This window comes from Nesoenas mayeri (assembly GCF_963082525.1).
Source record: "Nesoenas mayeri genome assembly, chromosome: 2".
Taxonomy (NCBI): Eukaryota; Metazoa; Chordata; class Aves; order Columbiformes; family Columbidae; genus Nesoenas; species Nesoenas mayeri.
The window spans coordinates 25,391,257-25,412,253 of record NC_137543.1 but is presented as its reverse complement, the minus strand read 5'-3'; the positions used below and the strand labels follow the sequence as shown (position 1 = coordinate 25,412,253).

The 20,997-nt window shown below is 51.7% G+C and overlaps 1 protein-coding gene across 1 annotated transcript; it reads right to left on the bottom strand.

Moving 5' to 3' along the window:
* Positions 1-1,953: 1,953 nt before the first annotated feature.
* Positions 1,954-12,844, bottom strand: GDF6 (growth differentiation factor 6; the record flags this gene model as incomplete). The annotated part of the gene is made up of 2 exons (XM_080339047.1): positions 1,954-2,819; positions 12,508-12,844. 2 exons carry the CDS (start codon positions 12,842-12,844, stop codon positions 1,954-1,956), a joined length of 1,203 nt encoding a protein of 400 aa, XP_080195173.1.
* Between the last annotated feature and the right edge of the window lie 8,153 nt (positions 12,845-20,997).

Below are 20,997 nucleotides of genomic sequence, written 5' to 3'. Positions count from 1 at the left end.
TGCGAGAGAGCAGGGGAATCCTTCTCTTGCTGAAACAGCTACTCATAGAATAGTTCTTCATTATCTAAGAGATAGTCAGGAAATATTTAATAAATATATTACCCATTGCATCAAAATAAATATCATTTATAAAACATTCATTGTCTTTTGCTCATCATCATCATACAGTGTATATAAATGTGCCCAGTACAGATGAGATTTACAAATGTTTGCCTTAATTTTTCCCCTTAACGCATTCTCCCACTTACAGTAATCATTGCATAAAATGCATAAAAACATAATGCAGCTTTATGCCACCGGCATAAACCAAAGATGAAACTAAAGATCTTAGGAGAGTACAAAAAGTCTTCGGACAGAAGGAATGGCTTTAGGTACGTCTTAAAGTGGCACTTGCTCCAACTCAATCCTGCAGCATTTTAGAACTGGAGCCAACGTTTACTTGAAAACTCAGAATTACTTAACCAAATAATAGAACATATAAAAGCAAGCTGGCTTTTGGGAAAAAAAATGTTTAATAATACAGTAATAGTTGTAGTATCGTCCAGTAAAGGTGTATTGTAAAAATATTCTGAATATTAATTTACCTCAGATAACTTTAGAGTTGTAAATACTTGCATTATAGTGAGGTAGACAGTAAAAAAAAAAAGTTCTTTTCTCCATTTTTAGCACAGAATTTAAATCTTGTAATATCTTAAGGAAATGATAATGTTAAGTAAGGATGAAATATTTGACTAATGCTTAATTCTGTACAACTCAAATATAAACTTTAAAAAATATTAAAAATTATAACATTTCGAGTGCATATAATGTTTTGTACATTTAAAAAAAAAAAAAAAAGAAATGCATGTTGTTCATCTCCATTTTGCACTTTTCAGTCTGTTTAAATAAACAAATATTTACAACTTTTATATGAACAACAGTGCATCCAAAACAAAATGTGCATTTTAAATTATTGCTCCTGGTCGAGTCTTTTTATTACCATTTTATATTATTATTCTCTTCTCTTTTTTTTTTTTTTTTTTAATTTCTTTCCACCAGTTTATAGCTTTGCAAAACCAGATAAGCCAACAATTCTAGAGATCAGTGGGGGAAAGCCTGAAACTAAGAACATAATAGTTACATTAAGAAAGGGCTAGGCATGCTTCGAAGTGCGCTTTCCTCAGGTGAAGCCATAGCTGAGACCAAAGGTGGGAAAGAAACAGAAATCTTACACAAAATGCCTTTTCCAGCACAACATTTGCGTATAATACTGCTGCAGGTTTCGAGGGCTGCCAAACTAGAGCTACCTAGGGATCTGGCAATGGCATCCTTGCACTGGTTGTGAAATCCAAAGGAGTTTCCTTTCCAATCCACCCAGGTTGTGCTTTCTGTAACACTTCGCTCTTCACAGTTTTTCATCGCTGTCTTAAAATAAAACCTAACTGGTAATTACAATCTTGAAATTTTTTTTTTCTTTTTTTTTGTTTTTTCCTTTGGGGGGTAGGGGGCCGTAGGCTATTTCTGGCTGGTAATCTTGCAGGAATGTGAAAGAGAGAGGGAAGAAATGAAACAGCCTTTTTCGGAGCAACTTCAGAGAGAGGGCTCAGTCTGCTCCCTCTCCCTCCCCCGACTCTTTTCGTACTTGGTAAATTGCCTTCACCTTCGAAAGGAGGAGGACAGATCACCAGATAAACCCCGGAGGCGGGAAGGGAAGCGAGGAAGGGACCAGGCGGCGGCCTCGCCGCCTGCCCTGCCCGTTCGCCCTTCACCGCACGGCAGCCGCGGGCAGGCGCTGCCCGAGTCCCAGCTGCCGCCGCAGCAAACCGGCGCCGGGGCCGCCGCCGCCACACGCCCCTCCGCGCCGCCCGCCGGTCCCCGTCGCCCCAGCCACACTCCGGGCGGAAGCGGGCGGTCCTCGCTAGTCGCATCTCCGCCAGACGCAGCCCCGGCTGCCGCCGAGGGGGATCCCGCCCGCTACCTGCAGCCGCAGGACTCCACCACCATGTCCTCGTACTGCTTGTATACTACGTTGTTGCCCGCGTCGATGTAGAGGATGCTGATGGGAGTCAGTTTGGTGGGGACGCAGCAGCTGGGCGGCGTGGAGCCGGGGTCCATGGAGTTCATGAGGGTCTGGATGATGGCGTGGTTCGTGGGCTCCAGGTGGGAGCGCAGCGGGAAGTCGCAGACCCCCTCGCAGTGATGGGCCTCGTACTCCAGTGGGGCTATAATCCAGTCGTCCCAGCCCAGCTCCTTGAAGTTGACATGTAGCGGCTTCTTGCTGCAGCGCAGGCGGGACTTCTTGCCGTGGCGCTTGCCGTGCCGGCTGGCGAAGGCGGTGCGGCGCTGGCGCCGGGGCGGCGGGCGACGGGCGGCGGGCGGCGGCGGTGGCGCGCCCAGCTCGGCGCGCAGTTCCCCCAGGAGGCTCCGCCGCCGGGCGCGGGTAAAGACCACCAGCAGCGCCCGCTCCTGCGGCGGCCGCGTCCGGCGGCCCAAGCCCAGGTCCCGCAGGTCCAGCCAGCGCGGCGGCCCGCGGCCCGCCGAGGCCCGCAGCTCCAGGCACAGCCGCTTCCAGGGTCGCTGCTCCCACAGGCCCTGCCGCACGTCAAAGGTCTCCCAGCCGGCGGCCGGGGCCGCCCGCAGGTCCAGGGCGCGGGAGTCCAGCGGCCGCGGCGAGAGGCAGGGAAAGAGATGCATGTGCAGCGGGGCGGCGGGCAGCGGGCGGCCGCGGGGGGCCCGGCGGAAGATCCGCAGTTCGGCCCCCACCAGCTCCTCCATCTCGGAGAGGGTCGATACATCAAACACATACTGCTGCCGCCTCAAGGGAGCGGGCGAGAGATCGTCTGCGAGATAAAAAAAGTAATTACAGTCAGTTGCGCTCAGGGGGATATGCCGAGAGGTCTCCGACGAGAGGAAAGGCGGACAGGGCCTTCGGCTGCCCGGCCGGGGCCGCTCCTGCTCACTTCACCCCCGCCCCCGCAAGCCGAGGCCGCCCCCAGACCGGGACCAGGGGCTCATCCGGGAGCCAGGCCCGAGCCAGGCCCGGGGACGGCAGGAAGGAGAAGAAGGAGAAGAAGGAGAAGAAGGAGAAGAAGGAGAAGAAGGAGAAGAAGGAAGAGAAGGAGAAGGAGAAGGAGAAGGAGAAGGAGAAGGAGAAGGAGGAGAAGACGTATGGAAGGATCAACACCAGGCAGGAGACCACTCTACCGCACCAGAGTCAGTCCCTGCTCCATGCACATCCTCTGTCCATCACCCCCATCAACAAAGTGGGAATGGTACTGTGCACTCATGTGTGCTCATGTACATTCCACACAGATACATACGTACACACATATATATTCTCCTTCAAGAGAAAAACCTGGACTTCTTTTTTGACACACTGGTGTACGAAGTGCAGTGTGGAAAGCAAACCAGATTCCCCTGAGCTGCTTTCCAATAAAATGTTTACAACCCAGCAAATACAAAAATTCCCAAAGCCCCTGGGTTTCCCCAGAAGCTAGTAAAGCTTGTGTAGATTTCAATAGTAAAAGTGTCACTGGAGCCTCTGTTCAGCGACCCCTCACTGCTTTTCCAAACTCAGCCCGTTCCAGGAGCAGAAACAGAGACTAAAGAGATATACAGCCCCGTGTTATTTATTGATATCAAAGGTCATTGTGATTCCTAATCAGTGTATTTCATAACCTCGGCCCTACCTGACAGGTCTGAGGGGACCTCCTGAAGGGGCAGGAGGGACGACGGGATGATTTATGCAATCCAAGATCTTCAGACGCACCATGGCAATGTAAAAATCAATGCGGATTAACATGCAGTTAATCAGTGCGGATTAGCATACTCTAAAGTCGCCCTGTGTCGCTGCGCGTTCCTCCAGACGCCAAGAGGGAAATGGAGCGTGGACAGGGAACCACTCTAGGCCACGGGAGCCCATGGTGGAGGCTGCCTGCCGGCCGAGCGCGTCCCGCGTCCCTCCCGCACCGTGTTGAGCTGCCGTGGGAGGCAGCGCCGCGCACCCACGGCACACCCCCAGCTGCGGAGCTGGGTGCCCGCCTAACACCATACCCCTGTCCTGCCCCCGGGGCGAGGAGGCCGGTGCAAGGCTGCGAACCCCGCCGCGCCCCCAGCATGTCATATAGGGTCGGTCGGGGAGAGGGAGCCGGAGCCCCCCTCACCCTGATCGCGCTGCGCTCCGCGGGGGCTGCGCTCCTAGGGGAGCGGTGCCAAAACAGGTCAGACCCTTCACGCATCCTGGGGAATTTGGACCTAGGCGTGCCACATCCCTGTTCCCGCATCCCGCTTCAGGTTCAGCGGTTTCCCCGCGGCAAGCCTGCTTCTTCCCCATAGAGGAGCGCACGGCGGGGAGCGAGAGGCAGCTCGGCCCGCCGCATACGCCCCTCGGAAGGGTCCGGGGGGAGTCTGTAAAAAACACACACAGCCCGAAAAATGTCGTCACAGCCCCGGATGACGACATCATCTTCTCTCTCTATCTGCTGAAAAGGAAAATTAAATACAGAGGGAGCTGCCTGCAGGCGCTAGACGGTCTCGGCAGCCCTGCAAGGACGGAGCACGATTTCGCTTGTAAATCTGGGAGTGTTCTTCTGCCCTTCACACACTTGGGCCGGTGTGGCTGGGGGCTGAGGTGGGCCCGGGTTGCAGGAGAAGGGTCTGCAAGAAAGCTCAGGGACCATCGTCTCCTTCTTCAAGGGGGTTCCAGGCAGAACTGGAGACGTCAGCCAGAAAGGGACGTGCATCCCTCGGGCAAGAACGCACAGATCCTCTTCCTCCCTCTTCTCCTCTTCTTTGGCTTTCCCTGCGACCAGCATCTCTCAGATGCCTGAGCATTCGACACGGCGCAGGCGGTTGTCCTTGCTCCGCCGAGCTGCCTCCATCTTCCTCCAACGGCTCCAGTGACCGTCGAGGAAACCAAATCAGCCCTTCTCCTGGCTTTAGGCTGTGGGCAGAGCCGAGCGTGGGCAGAGCCGAGCGTGGGCACAGCTCTGCTTTTAAGCCACCTCTTTGCTTGGGGGGGTGCTGGGAGGGGGTGGTCAGGCTTGGTTTCAAAGGCAGATAGATGCTCACCCCGTTTTGTACTCCCTGTTGGATGGGTAGAGGGTGGGGGATGGGGTGCCCCCAGTGCACTGTCCCTCCGGAGCAGACACCCCACTCACCCGCTTCCCCGTCCTGTTCCTGGCCGGTGTCCCTGGCGAAGGGACTCGGCCGCCTCAAGGGTGGCATCCAGGCGTGGGGGTTAGATGGGAGTGAAGTGGGAAGAGGCTGAATTCCTCGCAGATGCCCTGTGCTGCAAGCGGTTTATAAAGGGTTTGCAGAACCCTGTCATGCGGCGGGGTGTGGGGTGTGCGCCTAAAACGCGCTCCCCAGCAGCACGTTTTGACGCTCCAGCTTGGCGGAGATTGAACGCGTTGCACGGCCAGTCTGGCTAGCTCGGTGACATGGCACTCTGGGGACACGGCCGAAAGGTAGAGAAATTTGTCCCCGAGCACTCGAGTCTCCGAGGCGGGTTTAGGCAGCACTGACTCTGTCCTGGAAGACTCCCTCTGTTTCTTCAGCTGCCGGCTCCCGCTCCTAGAAAGGGGCAGGGCTGCCGGTCGTTTCAAATAAGCAGCTTTGAATCCGATCAGATAAACGCTATTTATTCACTCTGGTAACCTAATAATTCCAGATGAATACATAATCCTAAACCAGTACTGGCTCGCTCCCAGCACGGTCGAGAGGGTGGGAAAAGCAACGGAGGATGAGGAGGGAAAGCGGTAGCTTTGGAGCCTCCAGAAACTGGAGCGAGATGGGTCTGGTTTGGGAAACCTTTGTTCCAGCGAAGCTACTGCGTTTGCAGCACACAAAGAGCGGCAGCAGCGACGGCGTGGGGGCAGCCTGGCTGTCCCTCTCCCTCCTTGTGAGGAACACACACGGATCAGGGCTTGTCCTCTTCAGTTTGCCTTTAAACTCAAGGAGTGGCTGTGGTGAGGTCCGGGATTTGCAGCAGCCAGTTCGAGATCTGCCTTTTTTCCCAGGCCAGTCGAGGTTCTCATTATCGTTACTCCCGTTACCGTAATATTTGGAGAGAGCAGCCAACTCATCTCACATCCAGACAGGCTGGGGAAAGCCACATTGCAGAAAATGCACAGGCGGGGGGGGTTATATTTGTAACGTTAACTTAGATGAATGTTAGTTACGCGGTAAGTATTAGTATTATTTCGACTCCCCGTTGTTTATTTTTTTCCGAACGAAGATAAAATATTGGGAGCTAGAAGCGGGGGGGAAGAAGGGAGCAGATCTACTCTGAATTTAAGAACGTGTCGGCGGCGGGGGAGGAGAGCAGTCCTTCTCCGCTCTGCCCTCCCCATAGCGTCCAGGCAGCGGTGTGCACCGTGCCGGCCGCGAGGGGCTGCGCCGGGCCCCCGTCCGCCTCTGCCGCCGCTTTCCTCCGTTTTGCGGTGGCGAAGCGTTTATCGTCTCCCAAGGTTAAATGAATTATTGGGTTGGGACGTTTCCTTTAGCTCCCTGTGTGAACCCTTTCCCGCTTCCCGGGTTCGCTTTCTCGCCGGCAGCCTGGGCTTTGAGGCGAGCCGGGGGTTAAGAAAGGCTATACAAAGTTTCCCTTTTCATGGCAGATCAGGTACTGGGCTCCCAGCCAATTCATCAGGGCTCAGATCTTAACTTTACATCACTGCAAATTATACCCAAACCACACTCATGAAGAATTTTCCCATTCCCAAATTCTCTTTCAAGCCATATTTAAACTCGCAAACCAAAAGCACATTTGCAGTTTAAAGACCCTTTGCAGGCGCTCGCTCAACAATAATCTGGAAATTAAAACATATATCCCCCGTAATTGCGAGGGGCTGCCCACACGTTGTCTGCAGAGTCGCAAGGGTGACAGGTACTTCTCTCGGAGCATTACTCGAGCTGTGGAAACAAGAGGCTGACTCTCCATGTGTGGTATTTCTCCGGTTCTCGGTTCTGCATCTCGCAGCGCCTGCCTTGCCGTGCTTTTTTATTACACCGAGTGATTAGATTTAAATGTTTCGTTCATTCCTCTATCGAGTAATCGAGAAAGACCACATCTTCCTCGAACAAATCCTTCCCAATCCTGCCGAAACCCCGGAGAGCTGATGAAGGGCTGTTGTCGGGTTTTTTCTTTTTCCCTGAAGCGGGGAGGCACCTGGCTGCAATATACCTTTGGTCACCGCTTCACCGTACCTGCGCCGGGAAGGCTACCTGCCCTCGCCCCGCTCGCCGCTGCCGGCGCCGCCTCCCGCCACCTCCCTGCTTCCCACGACCGACGCACGGCCCTCGGGGACAGAGACATCGCCGCAACAGTCATGGACCGTGCCACGGGGCTCCGGACCCCCCATCTGTCAACATCGCCCCAGGAGTTGCGCGGAGGCGAAGAGGGGCTTCCTTGTGCGGTTCCTACCTGCTGTAACAAGCATTAACCGAGCCCACTTCCCTTTGCCCGTTTGTGGTCGTTTTGCTACCCGAAATACTTCAATCGAAGATAAATCATTCTTCCACAACTATTCGTATTGAGAAAATTTGATTGAATATTCCCAGCGCTGGGAGCTAAGAAATGGAGCGAGGGGACGCTTTGGAGGATATTTCTGAGCGATATACGTGGAAGCACCAGGACAGAGCAACCCAACGTACGGATCTGGCCACAACTAGCAAGGACTGAAACCCTCCCTTTCGCTCAGAAACCAGACTTCAGGCACGCAAGGACGACCAACCTCAGTTCCAGCCTGACTCTAAATCGCAATGACTTGGTGGTTTTTGTTTGTTTGTTTGTGGGTTGTTGGTTTTTTGGGGGTTTGTTTTGTTTTGTTTTGTTTTGTTTTCTGTAGAACTACGAAACGAGGAGGAAAAAGAGGAGGGCGAGGCTCCCAGTTGCAGTGCCCAGAGCCGGGCAGCCCGGCCATGCCGCCGTCTGCTGCGAGCACTCGAGCCGGGCTGACACCGGGTTGCGCTGGATTTTGTCCCCACGGGCTTCTCGTCTCCTGGTTGTGGCCAGCCCAGACTGCGGCACAGCATCGCCCGCGAGTGGCGGAAACTCAACAGTTCCGAAGCGGAGAGCTCGGTCCTACCCGCCTCGTAGGAAAAAAAAAAATCATAAAAACCACAAAAGCCGCCTCTGATCAAGCCCCGCAAGGGAGCTTCTGTATTAAAAAAAAAAAAAAAAAAAAATCAGGATGGTATCTGAAATGAGCTACCGGAATGCCTTGATAGGTTTTTCCCTTCTCGTTAGCAGAGTGGCTCCGCGGCCGCGCACCGCCTCGCCGGGGCATCTGAGCCGCGGAGTCGCCGCGGGGCTGCGTCTCCCGGCGCCTGAGGGCTCTGCTTTTCCCAGACCGCGCTCCCCGTCCCGCTGCGCTTCTGTGCGCGCCTTTGCGAAAGAAAACAAACAAACGAAACAAAACAAAAAGAAACTCCCCATTTTCAGGAGGGAGAGACGAGCGGTGCGGCCGCGGCTTCCGAGGAGACGCTCCGCTCGCTTTCCGCAGCTCCGGCAGCGCGGGGGAAAACACACACCTCCAGATATCCCGCAGGAGCAGGCAGCACGGAGCCGCAGCCCTTTCGCCCACCGCCGCCCGCCCCCGCGCTGCTGGCTCCGCGGGCGCGGAGGCCCCGCCGCCGGGCCAGGAGAGCCGGGCCGCCCGCTCCTTCCCCGAGCGCACGGCGGGGATGGGAACCGGCTGCTCAATGCCGTGCTCCAGCCGTCTGGTCTGCATTAGTGTTTTTATAAGGGGCTCAAACAAATCGCATACAAGGTCACCAAATAATTAACAGTTGTGAATTCCCTCCTTCCCCATTAAAATACTTCCCTGCTTATATTTCATTTTCCTTCTGCCAACTACAACACTGCCTGGGCAAAGGCGCTGCACAGATTACACTACAGTGTAGCTTTCGGTCCACCCAGAAACCCGCTGTTTTGCATAAACATGTTGCACTAGATGAACTTCAAGTGGGATTTACGCTCTTTTCTTCAGCCACACGCGCAGCCCGGCCATTTCCAGCTCCTGCACACGGCATCCCCCCTTCCTCCTGCCCCCTTTCCTCACCCCCCTCCCGACGCTAACGGCAAGAGCAAAATAACGGTGGTCGGACCCTAGTCGGTCTGAATCAGCTGTCTCTCATCTGGAACACAAAACTGCACGAAGAAAACGAGAACGGAAAAGGAGACGATCTCGATCCACTTTGATTTCCCCTTCCCTTAGGCGCGGAGCTCAACATTTCGTATGGGAGAGCCCGGCCGCGGTATCGCGGCTGCGGACAGCTCTGCAAACACAAAAGGGAAAGGCGAGCTGAACCCACGGCAGCCGGCCCTTGTGGCATTCCCTTCCCACGGGATATGTCTCTGAAAATCGCGCTTCCTCGCATCCTCGGTATTTATTTTTTTGTTTTCGGCTTGTTCCGAGTCGTGCTGCATTTCTTGCTAGCTGTGGATTTGCTTGTTTATAGCTCCCTTCTCTAGCTCCCTCCTGCTCTGTTTTTTTTTCTGTGTTTTTTTTTTCTTTTTTTTTTTTTTTTTTCCCCTGCCTGGTGGAGTCCTTGCAGCTCCTAATTGTCCTGCGTTACTGTGGAGCTCCAATGCTGGGGGTCCTGAGGCCAGCGAGAGCACCATCTGCGTTTTAATGAGTTACTTCATGTGCCAACAGTAATTTTCCTACATTCAGCTAAGTCTTGTCTGATCTTGCGACCGTAACAAGGGGGAGCGAGTTGGGGGCGGGAGGGAGTGGAAAAGGGGGAATCGCAAACCCTTTCCCCCTTTTCTGCACTTTTTTTCTACCTCTGGGGGGAAATATATATATATATATATCTGTAAATACAATGCAGTAGTATGGCTTTCGTCCTTTCGATCCAGACTGAAAGCGATCTTATTAGTTTCAAGTAGGAAGGAAAAGGAACAAGAGGCGGAGAGGAGCGGTTGTTGTGTTCGCACCGAAGCTCCCTGCCCCTCCCAGCCGCTCCGGCTCCTGCGGCCGGGGGATGTCGAGCTGTCGTTCCCGCGGGACGCTCTCGGACACGCGGGCACAGCAGCCCACGCCTTGCGGGAAGGGCATTTCTCGGCAGGACTAAAAGCTGCTCCACGCTCCCTCTCCCAGTTGCTGTTCCCCCGAAACAGTGCGGTGGAGGATGCCGTGCGGGTGGAAGGGAGGGACGGCCAGCGCCGTCTCCCCCTGGAGCTGCCGCTTAGGTAAAGAGCAGCCCATCTAATTGGGTCAATTTGGGCGGCTATATTGTCTGCAAATGAATTGACAGAAACTTCCCCCCCGCCCCCCCGCTTTCCCTGAGACTGTTCATCATCAGCACAGCTCCAGCTCGCCAATTAACTGGGCTAGGAGCCCACGGGGAGGTGGGCAGTAAAATAGCTACCACTTCAGAGGAACGGAAGCTCTCTTGAAGTTTTTTGGTGATGTGCCATTGGCTGGTCCGCTTCATTATGGGAGACTAGACAATATTTGATATGTTATGACATGAACACTCAATTAGATCACTGAGTTGAAATACTCCAATCAGTGGCTTGATGCTAAGCAACCCTCAGAAGGTCCAGCAGAAGGTCACAGCCTGTGACACATCAAATCAAAATCAATGGGGAAAAGTGAGGCTTTTCCTTAATCAAACCAGGACTTCTGTTAGCAAATCACTTCCCCCGGAGTAGAATCTCCCATGCAGCGAGATGAGCTAAATTTGTTAAATTAACTGTCTTTCTTCTGGTTATCAAGAATAAGATGATCTTGAGCACGTCTCTATTTCCCTGCGGCTCGCAGAATTAGCACCCTGTTTCCTCTCCCGGGGGAAAGCGGGACAGCGCGTTTCTGACGGCTGAACTTTCGAAACAGTGTTTCTAGAAAGCCTGTTCTCTTCCCCCCACCTCCCGTTTGGCAGCGACGAAGAAAACAACCCTCGTAAGGCGAAAGCGGAAAGCAAAACCCCGTGTCCCCTCTCCACATGGAAACCCCTAGGCGCTTCCAACCGCGGGGGGCACCCACCGTGAGCGCTTCCACGCACCCACCCGAGCCCAGAGGGACTCAACGGGCGCTGAGGCTAGAGGGGAAGAGCCTCGCTGAGCCCCCTCTGCAGAGGAGGACCCCGAGCCGGGGGTGGCGATGGGGCAAGGGGCTGAGCCGCGGGTGCCCAGGGTGGAGGAGTGATTGTAGAACCGTGGAGGCGGCGGAGAGAGTTGATTTGGGTTTGGTTTGGTTTGGGGAGAGGGTGGCTCCTGTAGCTCCAGGGAGCTGTGCGGTTTTCCTGGCGCTGCGTTTTTCCCTGAAACGGCTGGCAAGTGGGGAGGTCGGCGTGCTTTCCCGGCTGCCGGCAGCTACGGGACGCCGCTGCCAGCCGCTGGCAGGTACATGGGCAGGGTACCGCGGCGGGGGGGGCGCGAACGGAGGGGAGGATCTTAAAATCGCGGAGAGGGAGAGGGAAGGAAAGAGTACACAACCTTCATTGAGAAACTGTTGATATCGTTAAAGGCTCACAAACAAGGGTAATGTAGGAAAAAAAAAAAAAAAAAGATAGAGACAATTTTGAGGGAAGAGAATTCTCTTTTCCTCTGGATCGCTGAGGAATTTCCACCCGCTGCCTTGGCTACGAGCGATAAAACGAGAGAAAAGTAAAGCGGAGCTCAGGCCGGGGTTCCAGGTCGCGGAGGGTTCCCGGGAGCCCCACGGCACCGCTGCTACCCGGGATGAGTGGGGACAAGGCCTGGAGCCCGGCCGGCCCCGGGCTCCGCCGCCCGCCCCGTCCTCTCCCCTCCGCTCTCCCGCTGCGGGGGCAGCCGAGGGCCCGAGGGAGGGACACCCGCTGTCCTTCCCGGCCCTGGGATGGGTGAGGACCAGCTCCGCACACACCAGGCTTAAAGAACGTAGGATGGGCCCCGAAGGAGACGGCGAGTCTGTGCGGCTCCCCACTGAGCCCCACGGCCGGGAGTTACCTGGGCTTCAGGCTGCGCCCCCTGCATGCGAAGCCGGCTGTGTCCCAGCCACAGCTCTTTCAAACGGGGCTGGTGAATTTCCAGGTGGACCCGATAAAGCGACCCTACGCGAGAGCAGCTTGAGGCAGCGTATGTTTGCCCTCGGTCAGTTTGAACTTAATATTTGCATTACAGCCGCAGCGATAAGAGCGATCCTTTCTTCTGCAGACAGAAAGAAACTAGGAGAGCGATTTTTTTTGCTCCAAGGTTGAGTTTACACCCGAATTGCGCCTGCAAAGCTGGGACGTATTTCGCACCACCCCGTGACGATCCGGGGCGAACACGCGTGTTTCTCTCACGCAGCATTTACGGCTGCTGCGGTCCGGATTTAGCGCCGCGGGGCAGTTTGCTTTAAAATAAAACAACTCGATCTACAATTTACGGAAAGATCCACTTTCTGCTATACCGAGGGGGGCGAAAAACACCAGTGACCGATGTAGTGCGCTCCCCGCCTCCCCAGCGCTAGGTTCCGCGGGACGGCAGCTGCGGAGCGCCGCAGCCCCGCAGCCCCGAGAGGAAGGTGAGGGGCGTGGGGGGGCAAAACTTACCTCGTCCCCTGTCTACAAAACTAGTGATGGTGTTGGCAGATTTGGACGACTGAAAAAAGCTGGCGTTGATGCCCAGTTTCTCCGCGATGGAGTAAGTCCTGAACAGAGACAGCATGTACTCGTGAGGTTCCGCTCGTGGGAGCGCCCGGCCCACGGCGTGTCCCCCTTGCCGCGGGCGGTTGTCCCGTGGAGTCCGCGTCACCCTGCGGCCCCGTCCGCCCTTGGAGGAGGCGGTGAGCTCCGAGGCGGCGGGGAGAGAAGCCGGGAGGCAGCAAGGTAAATCCCAGAGGAGGCTGGCGAGCAACGCGGCGGAGAGCAGGGCCCAGCGTGCATTCATAGCGAGAGGCGGCGGCGGTGGGGAAGAAGAGGAGGGCGGCCCGACGTGCGGCTCCGGCGGCCCACGGAGCGGCGCGGGGACTGCGCGGCGGCGTGGCGCGGAGCGGGGACTGCACCCGGGCGGGCTCGGCCCGGAGCAGCCCGCCCCGCCCCGTGGGTACCGCCCCGCCGTGGACCGCCCCGTGGGGGCACCCATCCCGCCCCCGCGGGGCGGTCCGCGGCGGGGCGGGACACCCCGCGGTCGGGTGCTTGGGGGTCCCTCGATCCCTCCTCGGTGCGGACTCCAGGCGGGAAGTGGACGCGAGGGCCGGGACAGCTGCCGAGCGTCTCGCTGCCACCCTTCGGGTACCGCTTCTCATCAACTAGCCAACGCTTTGGTGCGTTCAGGTGCTGAGGGTGCTGTGCTTCCGAGTGTGGACAGACTCCGGCGAAGCTAATGGTCTTTTGTAATGCTCTGCGTATTCCCACAGCTATGTGTCTGTCAAGAGCTTGACATAAAGCAGGGGTCTCTCAAGAAGGAGAGTGTGGCGGAAAATGGGGTCTCACCTTGGAGATGCATCAGGGCCCAGCTAGCAGGCAGCTTTGGGGCAAACCCTGCCACTCATCAGAGAGGGAAAGGAAAGCACAGGAGCAAAGAGACAGGCAGTTCTTTCAAAATCTGCACAGCCACCAAGAGAGGACCAGCCTGAGGGGAAGCACGGTGCCAGGATAGGACCTGGGAAAATTCAGTGATGGGCAGGCAGCACCAGCAACATAAATGGGGCAGCCCAGGACAGGCAGAAAACCTCCTTGCATTGGAGCTGTCTTCTGCAAGAGGATTTATCCAGCCCTCTTCATTTTTAAAGAGGACCATCCCCTAACATAAGAACTGTGTCAACTCTCCAAATGGTTTCATACAACCACCTCTGTGGGGCTCACAGCCATGGACAAATGATGGCAACAAGTTTGCATTACCTTACCTGACCTGTTCCCTCCTTGCTTCTTCCTGACATTCCTCTCATCTTTCCGCCTGAACCATGGCACTGCTGGCAGCCTCAAACCACCCCCCTCTGCTTCTGAATGTTGCTTTCCTTTGCCCTGTTCTGAGCTTCCCTGTTCTCCTCTCCTGATCTTCCTCCACTGTGTCCCATTCTTCACCTCTTTCTACCTCTCCTATCTGCCCCAGCTCTGCCACTGGTGGATTTTCCTCTCATTCCAGCAAGAGATTCTGCTGCCTGTTCAGCGGTGAAATCTCATTTCATAGCAAAAATAAAGGGAATCTGGCTTTCAACTCAAGTTGAATCTGACATCCCTGACCACACTTCTTCACTAGCAGCTGTTCTTCATGTCCATGCAGTCATACACTGGACTTTCTTGTCTTTTTCTTACTCCTCCTCCTTTTCCACCAAGAGAGGGCAACTCATGCCTGGGCTTTTGGCATTGCTTCCAGTGTAACACACACATCAGTGGGATGAGGCAGACTCAGCCAGGGCACATGCAGCAGGCAGCTATCCTGGTAGGTCCCAGTTTGCCTGCAGTGACCTCAGTCCCACTGTGCTCCTCAGCTCTTTGGGAGAAAAGATAGGGGAGATTCAGACCATGAAGTGGAGATGAGGACCATGAAGGGGAGATTTGGATCCAAAACAGAGGCTCAGGTTCCAAGTAACCCAGGCTGCATCTCCGCTAGGGAAGAAGATGACTCCAAGTCAGGGTCTCATGTGCTGCCCTGCAACTCTCCACATGTGGTTTTGGCTCCTGCCAGTTAGCACTTTCCCAGACAGTGCCCAGGCCTGTTACAAGTTATGGCTCATGCCCAGGGCTGTCCCCTATATGGTTATTTGGATTCAACCATGTGGATATGTGACACATTGCATAGCTCAGATGAGAGAACAGCGCCCGTCATTGCTTTGGCTTCTTTTTAGTAGGATAGATGTACTGTGAGGTGCTGGCAGATGAACTGTGAAGAAACAGGGCTACAAAAGAGTATCAGTGACAGTGTAGAAATGAGGCAAGTGTTCTGAAAAACCAATTCCCACATTGCTCCATCCCATTTTTTCATCTCCTTTTATTTATCATGCCTTCACTCCTCTCGCCTAACTCCTGGCTTCACAGCTGCCCTACTGACCATTCCACTCCCTTTTCATAAGCTGCTTTCTGCTCTGAGACCTTCCCCCCTCCTCCTGTCCCTTTGGTTTCACTTTTCTGCTGCCTCACTTTTGTTACTTGCGGTCCCCTTCTCCGCCCTCATCCATTCTGTTCTATACTTAGCATTTTGGCTATTTTTTTGTTTGCCACGACCCAGTTCCATATCATCACTTTTTTGTTTCCTTCTGCCCCTTTTGTGCCCTCTTCACTTATTCCACACTCCTGCCTGCTATCTCCAATCAGCTGCCCAGCTCCAGTTTCTTCTCTGCCAACTTCTGCTCAACCCAAGTCCCCCAGGCTCTTTCTTTTCTATCCTGCTGCATTCCATTGTCCTATTTTCCTTTTCTGATATTGTTTCAACTTCCCACATCCCCTCCTTGCAGTTCCCAGTGCTGCTGCTGCACGGCTGCCCTTTCCCACTCCCACCCCGCTGGTTTCCAGGGTCCCCTTGCTGCTCCCGAAGTGTCTGTTCCTTTCCTGCCTTTGTCTCTTGATCTGTCTCTCCTCTTCTCTCTTTGTTCTCAGCTTTTTCCTCCCTTGGCCTCCTCCTCTCCCTAGGGAAGGTGGTTTCATACTAATGCAAAGCTGCAAGGGTCGAGTGGTCTCGAAAGCAACTTCCATCAGCCTGATTTCATTTCTACCTGCTGCCTTTGTACGTTTTAACACGTTCTCTCAAATTGACTCAGACGGCTGCTTTCCACCTTTGCTTCTTAATCAGGGGCCTGACTCAAAGCCCTCTGCAGCCAACGGGTGCCGTTCCCCTGGCTCTGGGGGCCTTTCAGGCAGCACGGAGGCTGAGGGGAGCTCACACACTGTTGTTATCACCCCAAAACAGCAATGCAAACCAGATGATAGTGTACACAGCTAGTAGTAACAGCCATAAAGTAGGCAGCACTTCTCTCCAACCTTTCTCACAGCATTAGGCCCTGTTGCTCAGGGTATCCCCATGCCATTTCAGAAGACAATGCCATTGTTCAATATAGCTGATAGCCAGGACAATCACTTAAGGGAACGACTGAGCATAGGGAAACTGAGAAGCTGTAGCAATTGTGGTGCCTTATGCAGCTATGTACTCAGATCATTGTGAGGGACTTGAATATATCAAACCATCTTGAGAAGTTTTGGTTTTGATTGGCATTGAGAAAACCGCATGGAACCGGACCTGAGAACCACAGGCAGGAGTGGGCATCTTGTGGGCAGCGCGTGAATGAATCAGCGTCTGTGAAACACTTGGGATTGCAGCTTCAGAGCTTGGCAAAGGGCGTAATAACGGCAGTAACAACAATAAGAAGAGTAAAATAATAACAGCCACAAGGAAAGAAGAATAGCATTTTAAACAATTATTTCCTTTCCGGTTTTCTCAACAATAAAAGTTGGCAGAATTTCAGTTTATAATTACATTATAAATATTTTGTAACAACTTTTTATTTCAAATATGTTTCTGCAAACTAAGCAATTTGGGGAAGTTTTCTAAACTACAGTTTTAGAAGCAGTTTCATTAATTTCCTTGCACTAGAAGACACAGATTTCACATATCTCAAATTTATTTATGTGAATTTACTATTCTGGGAAAAAAAAAAATAATATCACTCGAGGCAAAATTTGAAAGCCAGGAGAAACTGATAATCAAATGTAATTTTTTTCCCCTGGAAGTTTAATGTAAATTTCTCTTGTTATAACTATAAAATGAGCAGCAGTGTTGAGGACTAGTGTCAGAGGTTAAAATTCAGCCCTCCACAAGTGGTCAAGCAAAGGCCTAAGCAACCCTCATTTGACCTTTGGTTTGTGGCCTTTCGGAAGACTTACTATGGTGCATGAGTGGCATTAGTACAGAGCTGATCCGTTTGTAGACAGTCCCTCTTAATCTTTTACATTTTTTACAGTTAGATTGTGGCTTATTTTAACATGAATGATCCGTTGTAGGGTGGTGGGGTTTTTTTTTTTTCTGTGAACCAGATTCATTCTCTATTAGGCAGATTAGAAAATGTACCCACTCGAAGTACAGGCTTCTTCCCCCCTTTACCACAAAAAGCTCCGAAAAGGCTGTGGTCACACCACATAATCAGGGGGTAGGAAGTCCTACTGGCAGAACAGTTAGCACAACTGTTTCTGAAATGCCCGTGTAGTCCATATGTGCTGGTTTTCAGCAAAACACCAGCCTCCACAAGCCTCAGCTTTGAAAATGGGAACAATCTTTCAAAGACCCCAAATCTGAGGCATTAAACTCCCATTGCTTTTAGCTGCAATTTTTTTAGCACTCTTGCCTCCTTGCTGCAATGCTCCTGAAAATACTGTTTTTCAGTGCTCCATACTAGCAGGAATATTTGTTTTCAGAAGGTAGATTTTGACCCAGAAGTTGCTTCCCCTTCCTAGATGGACGTTCCCTGGTGGGTAACGCTCCAGCTCCTTTCTCTGCCTCCCTCCCAGCCGGGCTGTTAGGCTCTCAGCCGAGAGCATCCTCATAGAGGGAGCACTGAGCTCACTCCTCTGCTGCCTGAATTCTGGAACATCAAATAAGCCAAATATATTTTTTTTTGCTTAATACAGCAATATTTGTTTCAGCCTACCCACTCTCCAAACTGTCAACATAGACCTTGAAAGTCTAAGTGGACTAAGAATTTTAACTGTCAAAGCCATGGCATGTGATCTAACAGGAGGTGAAGGAGCATACCCAAATAAATAGGTTGCTTTAGAGTCGGAATCAGCTCCCACATTGTGGTCCTCCAAGGGAAGTTCTGTGTTGCTTTCCAAGCAGCCCGTGAGGGATCTGCGCCTCTCCCAGTGCCCCACAGCCTGCAGGGCTTTTCCAGGCAAGTCCACTGCGTTCTGGCTCGGCGGAGGCTTGTGCAGCCCCACAGCACAGGGACAGGTTTTCCCATTTCACTTCTTTTTGGTCCTACTTTCGGCAGCTACTCTTTTCACAAGAAAAGTTGAGAGAAGTAGCAGGGCAACCCTATGCACCACCGTTTCTTTTTACAGTGTTTTATTTTGCCACAAACCAGTGGCAACATAGCTTTTTTTGCAAGCTCTCTGCATTTTTGTCACTGTCTTAGATTAGAACCATATTGTCTCTCACTCACAGTTAAAAACTTAATATATAGGCATGAAGAGTGAAGCCACTCCTGCATTCTTGGTGTGTCAAAGCACATCCTGATGTCAGGGAAACAAACTGCAGTGTATAGAGCACAAGAATGGGAAGAGGCTTGCAAGAGTGGTTCTGCTTTCGTTTGCTCTGGCATAGAAAATTAAAACGATGTAGGAAATTGTCTATCCTGTTTAGGATAGATTTAGGTTTGAAAAATTACTGCTAACTTTGTAAACATTAAAATAGAAGTAATAAAGATGTGAAATTTCACACAGGGGATCTACAATGTTTGTATAATTATAAGCATATGGTTACTTTACATGAGGTCTCTGTTATACTTTTATTTACTAGTGCTTGGGGAAAACAGAGGTTCTCAAATTCAGTGTTTATTTACATGTATAGGGAATGTCACAGTCCCCATTAACCTGTCATAATCTGTATTTCTGTCTCAGAGCTCCAGCTATATAAACTGAACCCCCAGTTTTACTATAATTTCTAATTTGTTCAGCTACGCTGCTAACTCAGACGATTTCTGTCATTTCTAAATAATGTATATCCTGCTGCTGGTGGCAGGATGGGAACCGCTTGCCGCCTCAGTGCCTGCTCATTTCAGCTCTTGGGGGGCTAAAAGCGAAAGGCTGTTGCTTCAATTCAGTTTTCGCTTTTCTGAGGAGTTGGGTGGCACTTTAATTTATTGTTTTCTTTTTAGTCTGACTTTCCATCCCGGAGGACACTCAACATTTCTTGTTCGGGCTGAGTATCCATAATTCCTCATTCTGTAGGACACAAAAGGACCTCAGCCCCAGCAGGATCCAGCCCTCCGGTTGTGGGCTGAATTATACTATTTGTTGTCTTTAATACTTAGTGACCATACTTCTAGGGCTGCTCTTTGCTTAAGTGCTACGAGTGCAGGAACTCATATATGAATAGTAACTTCGGATCTTAGAAAAAATGTGGAATAATTTGCAGACATTTCTTGCACTTTTATATTCTACATGGAGATACTTACAGTTTTGATAAGCTAGATTTAACTGTAGGTTTTGGGGTTTTTTGGGGTGGGTGAATAGCCCAACTCAGGCTTCCAGCTTTGGCTTTGCTCAGGCTGGTGCTATGAAACGATGTTCTGTCATGAATCATCATGACCACACGTTCTGCCTAGAGAGGGACAGGGACATACAACAAATTCTATATTTTTTTTAAGAAAATGAAGGAGTCTGCGTGAAACACTGTATCATTACGGTCTGGTCTAACAGACCAACGGAATTTAGTTGCATTCTTTAATTTTTCAATTCCTCTCTTGCTCCTCTAATTTCCCTCGCTTCTCTTGTCACTTCAGCACTGCATGGGCACTCCGAGCATGGCAGCCAGATTTTCTTGCCAGCCCTGAGATGGTTTTAAGGTATCTTGGTTATTGTCCTGTTACCAGTGTCAGGATGCAGGTGAGCAGTTTACCTGAGACCCCAAAGATGTGAGTACCAATCTCATCTGTACTCACATTACCTCAGGAGTTTCACTCCATCTTTCCATGCTGCTGTTTCTGCCTCATTCTTTGTTTCAGCTCCAAATGCTTCAGGACAGGGGTTGCTTCCCAACATACCACTGCCATTTAATCTTTTTCTTGGTAGCAAAAATTTAGCTTTTCCTTATGTTTCTTCAGTTCAAAGCAGTCTGCCAGTGCCAGCTTTGCCAGGCCTGCTGGGTATTGTTTATTGCTGTCCTGGGCAAGGATTTCCATGGTACTCTGCAGCCATTTCCCCTAAAGAAATCCCTTTAGGAGCAGCGTAGGTTTGGGTCTGTACACAGCGTCTCACTGTGTACAGACCCAAACCAGGGGGTGCCAACCAAGCAGCCTCTGGCAAAGGAAACCCATTTCTGGGAAGTACAAAATTCATGCTGACACTTGTTAATGCTTTGGTGTCAGAAGGAGCCGTGCTGTAACAGTCCCTAGGCTGGGGATGTTTTCTGATCTGTAGAGTTTCTGCTCAAAGATGGTCACTGGGGAAAGGGAGGCACAGACTGAACTGCGTGATGGTGACAGACCTTGTGATAGTGTCACTTTTTTCTGGGTTTTGTTGGATCAAGGAAAGAGAGGAAAAGACAGGCTGGCAGTGGTTTTCTATCAAAAGGTTAGCTGTCGGCTGGATCTTCCCTATCACTGAGAATATCAGTAAATAGAGGGGAACCCTCAGTGCAAAATTCACCTCCATCTCAGAAAACATCCCCAAGTGCTGAAAATATTTATTTCCCTTTGCATTTCCATTTTTGCTTCTGTGTAATTTTAAAAAGCCACTTTTCCTATCCCTGGCACAGCGTGAGAGATGGGCACAGCGAGGGGAAGCTGCTGACTTTCCCCAGGGAAACAGTTAAACTCTTTCTCCAAGGACAGTGCTATGGCACACAGCCCCACACTGAATGGGTGTCCACATCCTTTCGTGGTCCCAAATTAACTCAGCTATTTTGCTGAGTAAAGGATGATTAAACAAGCAGTAAGATGTTATCGTTAGAGGCTTCCCATTAAACTATGACTATAAATACTGGCACAGGGAGGATAAAGCTTCCTCAAGCTAAGCAAGTTAGCAGCTAGTGTTTCCTTAAACATCATCCACAAAATGTATTGGCTGACCAAAATGTTTATCAGCGCTACCTCTTAGGAAACCAAACCGTTTTATTTTCAGTTCCTCTGGCTGCTTCATATTTAATGCAGTAATGTGGTTACCTTTTACATAAAACTGCATCATTTCATAAATTCCCCAAACAATTTTCAATACCACAAATGCAAAAGACTAATATAAAAGAATGTTGAGGCTGGAAAAGAAACATTCACCAGCCGGAGCACAGCAAAAACCTCTCTTGCATAGCATATTCTGATTCTTTCGCAGCTTAATTGTAATTCTGGATTCCTTTCTTTGAACTGTTTGTTCTGGGATTAATTAAAGCAGCTGATC